Raw genomic sequence first — 16,313 nt, forward strand, 5'->3', positions numbered from 1 at the left:
ATATATATATTTTAAAAGGACAGAATAAAACCACAATTGTGAAAATTCAGCAGCTTTTATATAGAGAGGCTACAAACCTATTTTAAAAACCAGTTCTCTTCCAGTTGCTATGCTGTAACTATCCCAGTAATTTCTTGTAAAATGTAGCACAGTGTAAAGCTAGGCTAGAGCCCCAATGTCACAGTCATTTCAACTGCCTACCTTTACAAATGTTTCTTCAGTTACACACAGCGGAACATTATAATAATGCAGCACACAAGACGGTGGTTGGATGATGTTCTTAGATGCCTGGCCAGCACTGGTGAAGCGATTATTCTTACTCATTGCAAAATCCTTGTAACTACTCGTGCCATCCTCCAGTTCAAATATCTGGCTTGGAACTACTGAATGCTGCTTGGAAACACTGGGATTTAAGAACAGATATATACACATATGGTGAAAAGTTTCTTAAATAATTAAGACTTCCCTACTTTGCACACAGATTATTGATCAAACCAGAACAGAGCTGACATTCCTTTACAACAATTTGGAACAGAAGAAGAACAAGGTGGGTTGTATTTGACACATTCCTTAAAAAAAAAAAAAAAGTAGAAAGGATGGGTAAGACACATTAGGGAATACAGTTTATTAAAAGCCAATCCATGTAATGCCCATATATAAATAAAATTGCAATATATAATAGTTGCAAATTGGAAATCGTTAACTCCAACAATGTTAACAGAATAATGGGATATTGCTCGTTTGCAACCTCTTTCCATCTGCTCACTGGTAGACTACTAATCTGATAAAACGTATTTACCAGACATTAAGTCTCTTTCCAAACAACTTGACATTGTTGAGATGCGTGACAGCTCTTTCCACAGCATACTCATCACCCATTTCAACCAGCGCCGTGCCTGGAATAGTCTTCATAAATTTCACCTAAGATAGATGAGGGGAAAAAAGGACATTGCAACAAACTGCCCAAGAATTTTTTAAGTTATTATGAAATATTTTTAGCCCACCTCAGGCAGGCTTTTTCCAAAATGATTAAAAGGACTACAGTACTTTTCAAGTTTCTAATGAATTCTGCCTTACCTTCTCAATGTTTCCATACAAGCAGAACAGGTTGAAGACCCTTGAACAGTTCATCTTTAGCTGATGCAACCCACTAACCATGACAACTGACCCAGAAGGATTTCCACCATGCATGTAAGAGGAGGATGCCTGGGGCAACGGATAAGCAACAAGTTCTGGAGTGTCCCGAGACCCCATCCGGTACCGGCTCGGCAAGGGCAACAAAGGACCATGTGACCCTAAGGAGATGAAAGACCATGTTTTCATACTGTTTGAAACAAGTTTCACTGCTTAATCATGCATTAAAGCCCACTATGTAATACTATTTAAAGGAGAGAGGGCAACAATGTTACAGCAGTTTTCATTAATTCTTTTTCCAATTAAAAAAGCCCAACCAAACAAACAAAAAAATCCAAAATCAAACAAAAAAACCCTCTTCTATTCCCTTTCATTTCATGTTCCAGGTCTCTTCTTACATTACCAAAGAAGGAAAGAGCTGTTTCACAGTATTGTTTTTATACACAAGTGAAAAAAAATATTTCAGTAATTATTAAAACAGTAACTTCCCTGCACCATACAAATATTTGAACATAAACCTATCAGAAGAAATATTTAAAATAAACTTTCAGCAATATTGCCATGTCTACTTATAGAGCTACATGACACCAAGAACATTACAAAATAGGGAAAACAAACCAAGAGGAGTGAACTTTTAGCCAGAGATCAGGAGAGGAGATGACACAGCTCTTTTCCACAGACAAGACATTAAGTTAGAAGAATGCCTTTCTACAAACAGCTCTTTTGGAAGAAACAGGAATAGTTAAACCTCTGCATTAATGCAAAATGAAGCTGTCGTATTTTCTACTACAGGTAAAGTGACCAGTGGAAAAAAAATTTTTTTTTTTAATACAGAGATATTAGTATGCAATATTTCTGTTTATAGAAAACATCAGTATGACATACCAAGGAGAGGATTCCTGTTCTTCTGAGACAAAAATAATGTGAAATTCACACATATAAAGGACCTTTTGTCTTTTTTTTCCCCCCGCAAAAAGTAGTAATGAGAGGGAGACAGTAGTAAAGGAGGAGACAGCCACATTATTTAAGGTAGAAGGGTATATCAGAAAAATTAGAAAAAGATCATCAGTGGTGGAACTTGGAAACTCTTGAGATTTGAAGAACCTTTGGAAAGAGTATGTAGAAGGACAACCTACATTGTAAAATATCATAAATACATTTGCAAAGAAAGAGGTAAGATAAATTACACTGCATCTGACAGTTAAGAGTAAATAACGAAAAAAGTCACATCTAACCAAGGACATTAGTTTCTCAACCCTGAGGTCTTGGTCCAACACATGAAAGTGACAGCAGATCTTCTTTTCCAGATAGCACTGCTACCAATTGCAGCACTTTATAGCACTAATTCCAAAATACCATTCTTACACAGCCACATAGCTCTCCCTTTTCAGAATTAGCTAAATGAGAAGAAACGCAAAGCCCACAATTCACAGATTCGCACGTCAGAACATCAAAGAGCTCTGTATTGCAACAAACCATCCATCAAGCTATGTTGCCATTTGCTAGAAGAAAACTGCCTTCCCAGCACAGATGTCCTTTTCCATCCATTGCTTAGGGTGATGGCAACAGAAAGGAAACGTTCTTCCAAGGAATAGATTGGTAGAGCCGGCTGCTCTCCGGAAGAGGTACGGCAATAAATGTCCATTTCAGTGAATCACTAGCGTTTTCGGAATGTGGACATCGGACGTACAGCACAATAGTGCACTACTCGTGCTGCAGGGGTCCAGTTAAGCATTGCCTGAATATTTAGAATTCCACATAACATGTAAAGAAATCATAAGCACCTGTCATACTATGTTACTTACCATAACCATCATGTCTAAATGATGACGGGTGCTCTCCCAAAATGGCTTGCCTCTGGCGGCCCTTCCCTCTGTCTAACATGTGGGAAAGGAAAGAAAACAGCTTAGTATGCACAACTATGCACTTTATTTTTCCAGTTAAGACACAAAAGCTTCTAGTTAAGAAGCAAAAAAAAAAATAATTTGAGCCCTTGTTAATTTTATAAACAATTTCTCATTCATTATGCGTCTAAAAACCACAAGCTGTAGCCCTGGGAGACCAAAATTAAAAGACTGCCATCTGTATAACAAATTGTACTTAAGTTGATTTGGGGCAGTGGCCAATAAGGAGATGCAGACATTTAAAGTTTATGGAAATACCCAACAGTTTTCGTAAACAGACACCACACATTAGTATAGATAACACCATACAGCAGGATTTACCTATGTGTCTCTTAAAACAAATTTGAAATGCAGTACTTTTGAAAGACAGTACCTGAATCATAATATTAGCTTCAACAGCAACACATTTTCAAAGTGGGCTTCTTTCAAGAAGTTTCAGCATAAGCCAACAACAACCTGTATTACATGGTTTCATAATCAGTAAACAGAGAGCATTACATATGTGTACATATATATTTGCAGAACACCTATCGATTTATGGGCGTGCTGAAAGGATTGTACATTATTGCATTATCAGCAGCACACAACAGTTCAACTGAGGAAAACCATCACTGAATAATGCATTTAATCAACGGTCAATCCTTTAAGAAAACCCAGTTCTCTAGGATATAAAGTTAAGCAAGGGGTCTACTTTACTGGATGCATCACAGCCAAAGCTGTATTTTCTGATCAGATCCATGCTGCACGACAAAGAAAAATCTTAATTTTCAGGGGTTTTTTTTGTGGTAAGCAACAATTGATTTCTCACAATTAAAAAAGACACATTGAAAAGATGGGGCAAGACATTTATCAGTTTACACCACTTGCCATGAAATTTAAGTATGACTGCTGAAAATGGCAACTCCAGGCCAGTGCAGCTGGAGGTTATTTTCCCTGAAAAACAGGAACTATTCGCATTAGACAACACAACAGTGGGAGATGAAAACACATGCCCTTTCTGCTCAGGATTTTGAGGACAACTTCCAAGTCAGATATTTATTTTGGCAATCAAGCTTGAAGAGAGAACAGTGTTGAATGCCTTCAAATATATAAAAGAAAGATTACTTTTGTCAGGTTTTGGTTTTCCATTCCCTTTTCAGGGTGACAGCTCTAGTCCTGGGCTCTGGAAAGCAAATGGGCAGTCATATCAGGTATTTTTGAGCATCTAACCTGTATGCAGGTATCGCCTTTGAGAAAAATCAAGTTTATCATTCCACTCTGTGGAACTAAATCCTTTGAAACTGCACACAGTAATATAGTAAAGGACTACATTCTTCAAATGAAGAATTCTGGGAGAACAGAGTTTGCCAAATATCTCCTCCCTGTGATAGTGCAGTCCACTGCTCTCTCCTTGCCCCATACTTGTTCCTTCCTTCCTTGAACAAAGACCCTCAACTATGCCAGTACTCGTGCAAACAGGCATTGAAACATGAGAACTGATCCGTGTTAAAAGTAATTCTGAAAGGAAAGGCTCTTTCTAATCTAGTTGAAGTTTGGGGTTTGTTGGGTTTTGGTTTTGTTTTTAAATCAGGTCCTTGAGTCACTGCATATGCTGATATTGCCACCAAAAGAAATTATCCAAACTACAGTTCTAACTTTCTGGCTAAAAGCAACAAGAATAAAAGTCATGCGGGATTTTTTCAGTTCAGTCTAATACAACAGGGGTTCACGGCAGCAGGCACTTGTGTTAGGAAGTTTACTTAAGTGGAGAAATGCTATGAGGAAGTCTGTAATTTGTTACCATAAAGAACTAAAACCAGTTCCTTTAAAAAAAAAAAAAAATCATCGGAAAAATGCATTTCCTTCCTAAGATTTGAGGGGGTGTGTGTGAAATTCTGAAAGGATGTATTATCCTGTCCTCAGAATGAAATTCGTTTGGGCTAAGATCTTGTTTGCTGCAGTCAGATCCCTCCAGTACAGGTCACATTAAGTTCAAAAGACAAACAATGCTGCTGCAAAAGTAAGTTGAAGCACAAATATGAAAACTCTCCCTCAAAAAAGAAAAAAAAAAAAAAAAAGTCCTGGATTATTTTATGGGCAAAATTGCTCTAAATGCCTTTTATCTCAAGTACATTTCAGTGTTTCTTCAAGAATTTATATTCCTATTTTCTAGGTAAAGGGACGTGGGCCACAGTAAATGAAAAACCACGCTATATACAATATAGCATGATACATAGAGATATATATATATAAAAAATACAAATCTAATTCTTCTCCTCTGATGTGTAGTAGTGATGTAGGCTGTCAAAGTAACAAAAGGAAAACAAAAGAGTAAACTGAGAGAGTTCTTGAGAAAGAGCAAGTCATACCTATCCTAAGTTTTCCATTTTCCACTGTTTTCTCTAGCTTGGGGAACATTTAGTTCAAACAGCCATATCCATTTGCAGACCAATTACATAATGTAATTAGATGCACAATGGTACAAGTCAGCCTCCAAACATCACAAGAGGGTCAAATTAATCCTTTAGATTTTTCAAATTCAAACCTTCAGATCTTTTTCTTGCCCTTGAGTTTTTACAAAATCCCTTTTTTTAACTCAGGAATTTGAGAAAAAAAAATTGAATCCTGATACAAATAGTCATAATCTACAAGCTGCAACCAATACTGTAGCACCCTTGTTAACTTTTTACAAGAACTTCGTTTTGAAAATTCAAGCCCTAAGTTTTCAGTTGTACAACAGTTTTACAAGCCCAGTGTCTCTGCAGAATTACTTGGAAATTGTGTACCACTTGAGACAGCCAAATCCCTGGTTCTCATATAGCCTTTGATAAATACTCTTATCTTAGACACATTGTCTTCACTTTTCTAACTTTACATTGCACACATTATTGTACAGAAGTTACTGAACACTGCACTCAATAGTTACAGTTTGTTTTGGTTTTGTTTTTTTTTTTTTTAAATAAACACTTTACAGGAGTTAGGCTACACAGCAGTTTGTCTTTACATATGGTCATAGCTTCCACCAGCTGAGTACTCAAGAGACAGTATGCCTGTACCAACTATGAAACTCCCTATTTTAATACTTAAATATAACTGAGGGGACCTGTCTGGTATTGCGCTGCTCAGTTCCAACTATCTACAGATAAGGATTAAATCTCCCTATTCTTAGACAATATTTACACTGTTCAGACTGAACGCAACTCTCACATACAGCAAGTAATAAAAAGATTACAACGCCAATGGTATCAACAAGAGAGGTTCTTAAGAAGGTTTTGGAGGTTTTCAACTTTTCAGTTGTAATTTTAAGGGAAGTAAGACCAGCATACAAACAAACTTGAACAGAATGGGTACAGTCTATCATGTTATTCATCCCATACAAATCTGAAGTACTGAAAGTGTCCTCCTTTAAAAACTTGTGGTTGTGGTGCATGCAGTATGCAGACAAGGTGAATTGCAAGTCTGAGTTTTTTTCAGAGGGCTTTTTTGTTTGTTTGGTTTTTTTGCTGATGCCGATGTGGTGCATGATGAAGTGTAGAGTCAGCCTGCTGAAGTCCTCTATCCTTCTTAATGCCTCGTCCAACATAGGGGAAAAGAGTCCTTTTCGAAGGAGAAGCAGTGTGCAAGTTTGTAGTTTGTAAGGAATAGTCTGTACCAGGTTTCCTCTCCTCCAAAGAGAGAGAGCTGCTTGGAGAAATGCAAGTCCTTGAGAACTGCGAAGTGCTTGCAGGTGTGGGCTCCTTGTTGCACTAAGTGGCTCAAGCACACGGCAGTAGGGGGCACTAAGGCTCAGGATTAATTTCCTGGCTTGTGAACACAGCCTTCAGCAGCACTGCCTTGCTTTGAAATGACTATTGCCATACAGCCTGACCACGTTATAAAGGATTGCCATTAGTACAGTCAAACATCTACAGCAATAACATAGGAAAACCTACCTCGTCGGCCCAGATACGGTTTAGTGTAGTCCCAACTATCATTGTCATTTCTAATGACATTAAGTCGAGTTGGCTGTTCAAATAAAGTAAAAGTGAAAAAGGTTAAGTCTTGATTATATATGGCTTTTTCTAGTAAAATTAAAAGAGAAGGTCCAATCATTACCCTTGCATATTCAATTTTTAGTGTGCAGCATCCTGCATAGATATCTGCTCCATTGAGTGCAGCCTTCGCCTTCTGGGCACAAAACACTGATTCAAACATACACATCACGTTAAGGATTTTTTTTCCCTAGGTGTCTCATTTACGCCCCTTTCTTCTGATCCAGCTTTCTTTTTGTAGCCGGCAGACATTTCACTATTGTATACCTTAGAAGAACTCTAGACAGACTTGAATATAAAATTACCAATATGGGTTCAACTTATGTTAAGCTTCTGGTTTGGAGATGTAAGCAGCACACGATGACACCATTCATAAATTAGTAAATTCTTCAGTGTGGATTACATAGATGCAAGCTTTGCTTATGCTCTGAGCTTACGCCATTTGGAAGGGGATATTCTGGTGCATCGGAGGACACAGAAAGTTACTAGCAAGCCTAGAGAATATTTGAAGGGAATGTTTCAAAGGAAAGTTCAAGGTACATCACTTGGGAAGGGATCAGAGCTCAGGGGCGAAAAGCTGTGACTTAAGACAATGCACCCCTTCTCACAGCTAGCATTAGCTACAGACTTGTGGGTAGGGAGAACACGAACTCAGTAGTTACTTTACAGCTAAAAGAACTAAGAAAGAGTACACCCTTTTAAGCTTCTTAGCCAAATAAAACCACTGAACTGAGATACTCTGAATAACAAATAATCATTTTGCACCAAAAAATACAACAAGCAGATTGCTTTAAATCCACTGCTCAAGGCATGTACCATGCTCCAATATGTAGGTTATTTCATATCCTCTAAAAACTCCCAAGATTAGTTTTATGACTAGGAGAAAAATGGAGCTGAGACTTGGCACATGGCAATCCATTATCTCATACATACTCAGTAACACACAGTGTCAGAAAGCCTGAACCTTGCAGCAGACCATTTTGCACCATCGTTTGATAAAATTTAGTTGACATTTTGGAAATAGCCTTTATTAATAGCATCTCCCTTGTGTTTTAGCACATTCCTGCAGCCCAGCTTCTTCCAAGGTGATGGAGGTTCACTGTGGAATTTAAGAATAAGAAAAGTTAGGCTTCCCAGAACTCTAATAAATCGTTTGATGCTGTTTAGAACTGTGGGAGCACATCTGCAAAAGTAATGGGTACTGCAATTTAGCATTGAAATTTGAGTAAATTTTTGAACTTTTCAGACAAGGGCTGTCTCGAAGTTCACTTTTATGTCTGCCCCCCAAATTGTTTACCTATGCCGCTGCATTACTTTGTTCACATTTGTGAGTTTTCTTTCATAGAATCATCGAATCGTTAAGGTTGCAAAAGACCTCAAGCATCATCAAGTCCAACCGTCAACCCAACCCCACCCAACCCACTAACCTGTGTCTCTCAGCACCACATCTACACGTTTCTTGACCCCCTCCAGGGATGGTGACTCCACCACTGCCCTGGGCAGCCTGTTCCAATGCCTCATCACTCTTTCAGTGAAGAATTTTTTCTAATATCCAGCCTAAACCTCCCCTGGTGTAACTTGAAGCCATTTCCTCTTGTCCCATCATTTGTCACTTCAGAGCAGAGCCCAGCACCCACCTCACTGCACCCTCCTTTCAGGCAGTTGTAGAGAGTGATGAGGTCTCCTCTCAGCCTCCTCTTCTCTAGATTTCAGTTGCTGGTTGTTTTTGTTTTTAATAAAAGGCATGTTGCAGAATTTAATTTGAAGGACAGAAGTATGGTAGTTTCAGAGTATGTGCAGGATCCTCCCCACAACTTCCCTAATCTTTCACAAGATGCAGAATAATCTCCAGCTGTACGAGTCACCTGATCCAGACAATACTGCTTACCACAAACTCAACACACTGTCATAGTAAGTCAAACTACTCTCTGTTAGGACACACAGTTTAAGTGTTCTACATAGAGAAACAGCAATTAGTTTGCATTTACTGAAGTCAGGGTAATTCCTTCTGCCTGGCAAACCACCAGTTAAGTCACACGTTACAGAAGTGACCCACTAATGAAGCCTGCCACACCAGTAGCTTCTGAAATCACAAGAGAATTTCTGAGCTTTTGGTACCATTTTATTCAGGTAACAGCTCAGAAATGGAGGGTAACCAGTCCCTAGGAAGAGGGCTATCAGTGTCTCATAAACTAAGGCATAATCATATCAGACTTTGGACTTTGCAAACTGCAGTAACAAATTAACAACTCTGAACATTCATCCCATGTAAAACTTAATGCTACAAATACAGTAAACAGTAGGATAACAGAGTGGGGAGTTTCCTCAACAGATGACAAACAGGTCAAGGTGGCCTAAGTTGGTCTTGTGCTTTATTAAAGTCAGAACAGTTAAGACCAGCAGTTTATATTAGAACGATTTCAGAAGAATCTGAAGAAGTCAAACTGTACCTCTGCAATCCCATACCCATTTCTTGAGTATCAGCACAGGCAGAAGCCACGAAACTTTTGTGTATAATGCACTGTCATATCTGACATATTTCCTGTCTGCAATTAGCCTTAGGGCCACCTGTAAACCAAAACCATTGTTGACCATGTCATTTTCCTATAGAGATGAAATGTGTAAGTGCTATTTTGTCTTATAAACATATAGAAATTAGAAACTACCATGTCTCAGATAGAAATTAAAAAATAATTTGGTCTCAGAATTACACAGTATTTTTCTGACATTCTCATGTTAAATCTCATCTGCAGTCAAGAACCTACAGAAAAAAACCCCCACACCCAAAAAGGATATTCAACCATAGCTTGTATTCCATTTCTCTTGAATATCACAATGCGCTGAACTTTTCCAACAGGGTTGCACACAGTATACAAGACATCCTAAGGAAGAAGAAAAAAATATTTTTGTCAGATGTGAAATTTCAAACACTTTAGGCCCACAGAACATTTTCTTTCACTGGCATTTAAATGCCAAAAAGCAAAGAAAAGGCTTGTTAACTTTTCATGTGTAACTTCCCTATACAATTTATACATTCACGACAGCATACCAAAGCCAAGAAAGACAAAGTGACACTGTAGCTATAGCACATTTCATTTCCTAAGACTCCAGCAGCTGAGAGTTTAACTGTTCATGTTAATTTTCAGAAGAGTACCCAGGGGTAGTCCACGGTGTACGCTTAGGGAGCTCATCAAAAGTGGAATTTCAATCGTATTCACCTGAACCAAAGACACTGCAAGTGGTTGCTGTACTTCTCCACTTAAGGCAGAGAAAACTTCTGACAGAAAGCACTGGATTCATGCAAACTCGCTGTTAATGCTCTGTTTTCACCAGCATTTATCTATATTACAAGAAACCAATAAAATTCAAGACCATCTTCAGTGCTGCAGGAGAACCAGTACAGAGAAAAGCTCGCCTTACTGCACATCAAGCCAGGCTTATGATGTGGTGCTAGGAGTATCTCAAACAAGAGCCAATTACACATAGACATCATGGTACCAGAATCTAGTCCCCAGCATGAATCTGGCCAAGAAAAATAAGTTTATTTTCGAGTGATTACACACCCATACTCAGAATTCCCAAGACTGAGGCTTGAGAACCTAAACACCCAGGAACTGTGATTTCTTGAAGCAATTCACCTGTTAGATCATGTTCAAACAGCTGAAAGCACATAAGCTTTACTCAACAGCCAGTTTCACAGCTAAACCTAGCAGGCAAATGCACTTACATCTTGGCGAAACACTCTTCCGCAACCTATTTTTACCTTCCTTTCTTTATATCTACAGCAAATACTTCCAAAATGCTCATTCCAAGATCTTAGTGTACATCCTCAGGTTTATTTGGGGGACAAAAGGGAGAAGGGGGAAAGGAAGCAGATATACAGCATTTATTATTATGTTCTGCAGAATAGCGAAGCAATTGGCAGGCAAAGGGGTGGAGGGCATGCTGGATTTCTTAAAAACGAAACAAACATACCCCCCACCTACCCCACCCCAGCCCCCCAACAAGAAACTAGAAAAAGAGGATGTCTTACTGATGGCTACAGCTGCAGTGGTGTAACTCCTGGCTTATATCAAGTACTGTAAGCTTTAATATTTGGGCACATTACTGCTAAAAAACAAAACAAAACAAAAAAACAAAAAACCCACAACAAACCAAAAATATTGTCCATGCTCAGGGGCCTTACTCCAGACACTCCAGGGAGTGTTCACTAAATGAAGCAAGCAGAAGAGATTGTCAACCTTAAGCTTTTCAGAAGCTAGGCATTTTTAGAAAGGACTCAAGCGGTCGGAACCCCTAAAAAGTAAGATTTATGAGATCATTTATAGGTATATTTTCTATGCACACTCAATAGCACAAACAGCTGCCTTCCATCTCCTCATGTTAAGGAGAAAAAAGTCCTGAAAACTTTCCAGCTCCAGATGACATTAATTTTCACACCTACGACTTTTTCACAATTTGTCTCTCAAAAGATTTCTTCACAGCCACTTAATTAAAAAAAAAAAAAAATCTGTCTTTCAAAATGTAAGCTCTAGTCAAAATGCCATCGGTGTCACTAGCCAGCATTCAAACATGGAGCTTGATTTTTTTTTTTTTTTAATTCAGCTACTTTAGATTTACCAAATCAATCAAGTGATTCACAAGATACAGTATGTGGAAGATTGTAAATAAAAAATGAACACCAGCATTATACACATACTAGAATATCATAAAAAAAAGGAGGCGCAGCAACTTAATCTCAGAAAAAGTTGATAGTTAAATTGAAAACATTTCAATTGCCAAAGCATGTCACACCTTCCTTGTGCACACAGAGAGGTTTAGAAGGTAAGGGAGAAGAAAGAGGCAAAGCAGACTTAGAGATGAACAGCCAGGAACAACTGCAGCAGCAGGGGTGACTTGGAGAAGGGCTGTTTGAACACAGAAATCTGTCTGCTCCTGACAAAAATCCTGCCCACGAATAAGGAAACTAAGTACGACGGTAAAGTTTGTTGCAGTTACTCAGACTTGCCACTTAAAACTGGTTGCAATTTCTCATCTATTTCATCTAACTGTAGTTCAAATTTCTAGGGAGAAAAGTGTTGAAGAGGAAGAGGTGGTGTTGGGCTTTGTGGTTTTGGGGTTTGTTTGTTTGTGTTTTTTTGTTTTTTAATGATACAGATTTTGCCTGAGGCATTCTGAACTGTTTCTTTCACACACTGTCCAAGTGCAAAATTTTTATTTTTCTCATCACATTCCTCGCTGTTATGGGTGCAACTCTTCTTCCTCGTTGCTATGACTTTACACTATCTTCAAAGAGCGCTGATGGTTGCAAGTAATTTCAGGTTTGTTTTCAGAAAGGAGCTGCTGGGCTAGAGGCTGCATCCCCAGAATTTCCAGGAAACTCTCCTGGAAGAACAATGCTTCTGCTCCCAGCTTCCCCAAACATCTCCTTCAACTCAGCTGCTGATGCAAGCCTGATTTAAAATGCGTGAAAAACAAATTTGTATTATAGTCACATGTAACCAATACTTGAACTTAGTGGATTTGTTCACACAGCTCAAAGCAGGGGTAAATTTTTAAACACTGATGAAAAAGCAACTCCTACCTTGCCATGCTTTTCTATAAAGAAAACTGACAGGAGAAAGAAAATTCATCATCCACTAATGAATCAACAGGTGAAAACCTAACAATACTCACAACATAGTGAAGCAAAAAGCATGATATGGAACGGACTGCTTGAAGTCATTTCAGCAATACTAAGTATCAATCAATTTGCTAACATAATATACAGCACATTAAACAAAATTTAATACTCGGATTAAGTCACATGGTTCCACACAACCCAAACACCTTGACTGAGCCACACTACCCTCTGTATTTCCCTAAGAACAAGTAACTTACACTTGTAACACAGTATTACAGCTCTGATAAAAGCAGACTTTTTACATTTTTCCTGAAATATTTCTGTGCAATTCAACATGTACTACAAAATCTCTATGAAAAATGTAAGCACTCAATGCATGAGAAAACATACGTTCTTAAATACTAGCAAAAAATATCTGTATCATGAAAAAAAAATGCACATGTGCCATAAATAGATGGCAATAAGTTAAGATGCAACTGTATGACTAGAAATACTGAAAAGTAAAATGTATCAGCCCAAATGAAAGCGAGGAAGATTCCATCAAACTGGAGTTGATCATCAACAGATGAAGGTTTCAGCTTTCCACAAAGGAAATACTTAAGAATGAAGGACTGCAATAAAATAACCCCTCCTACTGGAAAAGTTACTTGCTATTTAAACATACACCACTCAGAGCCTAAAAGCTAAATGACATTCCTGATGTTGTGGTAACACATTTGAAAATATTTCAGAAGCATGGAGCAACTTAAACATTTCAAAATCCTGACCACTGAAGTCTTCACATGTATTGCAAAATATCTGTACAACGAGACTGCATCATCTCAAAAACCCTTTTTTCCAGACCATGTATGTTCTGGAAATTATTATGTGAAGATGGTGTAGCGCTTTGGTAGGTGAATTTAATTCCTGACCCAAATGAACAGTGTACAATTTTAACAAATAGTATACAACGGAAATAACAGAGATTGCTGCTCCCTGCCTTTTATTGTTTTGTTTTAAAAAGAAAAAAAAAATAAAAGAAGAAAAAAAGAAACATACCACAGTAATTGGGTAGAGAGGATTCTGAATTGACAACAGGAGAACTTTATTTCCACCAGATGGGTCATCACTGTTCCCTGGCCGAGTAATCCTTTTACTTGTTGAGTAGTTGAAAAAGGCTTGCTGTCCAGCAATGTATACAGGCTCATCTGCTGCAAACGTTACACATTTCTTCGCACTCTCGACATTCTCAAACTCCACCAGAGCCTGGCGCTTAAATGGCATCATCATGACATAGCTGGTGAGAGAAACATGACAGTAAGTTTTCCTCTATGCTTACTCAAAACAACCCCAAAGTCCCGTAACTGTCACATGTGATATGTTTTTTTCTACACAATTCCTAACAAGGACATAAAAGGAAGGTAGGTCTCCCTGCTCACACTTCCCAAACCTGGTCAACACATTTGCACAAAACAAAGAAATGTGGCGATAAGATAAATCAGTAACAAGCAGTTGTTTTCCTGAAAAAGTTTAATGCATAAAAACATTCAATCAATGTAACAGACAGTTAACAATTTACTAACTTACTTGAATTACTATTAAAAAAATTGCTAAAGCCATTTTTGAGGTAAAGGATCAAAGTAAATCTAAATTATAAAACACATTCAAAGTTGATACGCTAACCATCTTTGCTGTTGCTAAGAAATTTAAAAAACTATTTTGACACAAAACTACCTTAGAGGAAATAAAGACGTATTCTAATTAACCAAATTGAGACACAGCCAAACTCAAGAAGCTTTGTCAGCTGATGAAGTTTTTGAAAACTAAAACTCTCAAGCTAAAACACACCTATTTGTATTCCTGAACAAGCTTGTGCTTGCTTCATTTTAAGATACTTGTACAAGTATAATTCAATTATCTGAATATTAAAGCCATGAAAAATACTACTGCGCTATTTACCAAACCTTATTTGACTTCAATACATGCATTTACTTGAAATCAAACGCATGTTTCCAAAAAGAAGCATTTAAAACTCAGAACAAGCTGGCCCTACCCATTCACCTCTAGTATTTTGTTCACAGATGAGGAATCTTTAGACTGTATGACCTTCGATGGGGCTTTCTCTGAATACCCACCTCATTCTGAAAGTCCTACCACACCACAAGCACTCCTCCCATATGAAACCATAGGGAAAAGCATCTGCTCTGTGGCCCGTTCTTTTTTTTTTTGGTATGTTCACTTATATCAAGACAACCACGTTGATGCTGTTCGGCGACTCAGTTTACCCCTAGCTCGTATTAAGGCCGGGACAAGCTGTGCTACTTAAGCCTGATGGCAGACACTAGGGCATGCAGTCAGCATAACTCCGCTTGACCAGACTTGCCACATACAGAAACACGGAATCTGCACACAGCTAGAACATCTTTACGCTTTACTATTAACTAGTAGCATTAGTTAATAAATACATTGCCGTATACACAGCCATAAAATTATGGCTATCATCATGTATTTCAAGAGGTCCAAGAGACTGTTAAATAAATGCTCCTAACTTGTCTGCAGGCATGACTTTATACTATTTGACATACCATATGGTTCCAAACTTTTCAAGAGCTTCCACAAGATCTGCTTCCACAACTGATTCACACAGCCCTCGGACATGGACGACCGGAGAAACAGAGACTTTGTGATGACTTCCCCCGGCATCCTAGCAACAAAATGACATTTAAAACTCAACACAGAACAAGGAATACTGCTATCATTAACCAAAATTAAATATTTGGCAGATACTACACTGGCTCCAGAAGCAGCCATCTAAATGTAGAATTCAAGCATATTTTAAATAATTTAACTTTTCTTTCCAAACAAATTGCCAAGACCAGTTGCTGAAGTCTACTTAAAATAAAATGCTTCGCAGATTTAACTAATGTGTTTGCTCAGGCAAGATTTTTCTCATATAAAATCAAGCCTATTTAACAATTGGTTGAATTGCAGGTGGTCTTCCACCCTATTCATTAAAAGCATAAGAAAAATATTTGGACATGCACAATAGCTAAAATATTTACAACTTTCTTCCTATTTATTTATGCCAATATTTCTTTGAGACAGGCTGGGGGACAACAAGCAAGAGCAAATGAGGGCCACCATTAAACTGAATGAAAAATTATTATTTTCCTAATGTATGCAGAGCTGTGCCTCACAGTGCAAGAAAATGCTAGCTCTGCACTATACTTGAAATAAACCCAACCTCCTTTCTAATTCTGAACACTCTTCACCCATGTTTTTAAAAAAGTTGCGATTTCTGTACATATGGGCATGCTCTCTGTTTTCATCCCAAGGCTGACTCCCATTCACAGATTCAGCCATTGTACGTTAGCGCACAGAATTCCCACTCTGAACCTTTTCCAGAGCTATTGCTATGACTTCAGGCAGTCTCGGTTCTGTGTGACTGAAGAATTTGGGTTGGAATCAGCTCATGTTTCCATGCAAAGCCTGAAGTAGGGCTGAAATGTACCTTACATATTCTAAGACATGGAGGTAAAAAAGAACAAAATTATGTAAACCAATAACGAGAGATAAAGCAAGATTAGAGGTAATAAAAGGGCACACTAAAATATACTGTCATTACCAGCGCCCAAACTTCATACATGTATGAAACTGATGTGT

At 38.1% G+C, this 16,313-nt stretch overlaps 1 protein-coding gene across 1 annotated transcript; it reads right to left on the reverse strand.

The window, feature by feature from the left end:
* Positions 1-201: 201 nt before the first annotated feature.
* Positions 202-15,365, reverse strand: HNRNPLL (heterogeneous nuclear ribonucleoprotein L-like; the record flags this gene model as incomplete). The annotated part of the gene is made up of 9 exons (XM_010080952.1): positions 15,236-15,365; positions 13,710-13,947; positions 9,845-9,930; positions 7,113-7,209; positions 6,950-7,022; positions 2,940-3,011; positions 1,078-1,295; positions 800-921; positions 202-403 (listed from the first exon to the last, which is right to left on the reverse strand). Coding segments are annotated over exons 2-9 (1,101 nt in total), but the record flags the coding sequence as incomplete, so codon positions are not given.
* Between the last annotated feature and the right edge of the window lie 948 nt (positions 15,366-16,313).

Source organism: Pterocles gutturalis, unplaced genomic scaffold (assembly GCF_000699245.1).
Source record: "Pterocles gutturalis isolate BGI_N339 unplaced genomic scaffold, ASM69924v1 scaffold52599, whole genome shotgun sequence".
NCBI classification, from domain to species: domain Eukaryota; kingdom Metazoa; phylum Chordata; class Aves; order Pterocliformes; family Pteroclidae; genus Pterocles; species Pterocles gutturalis.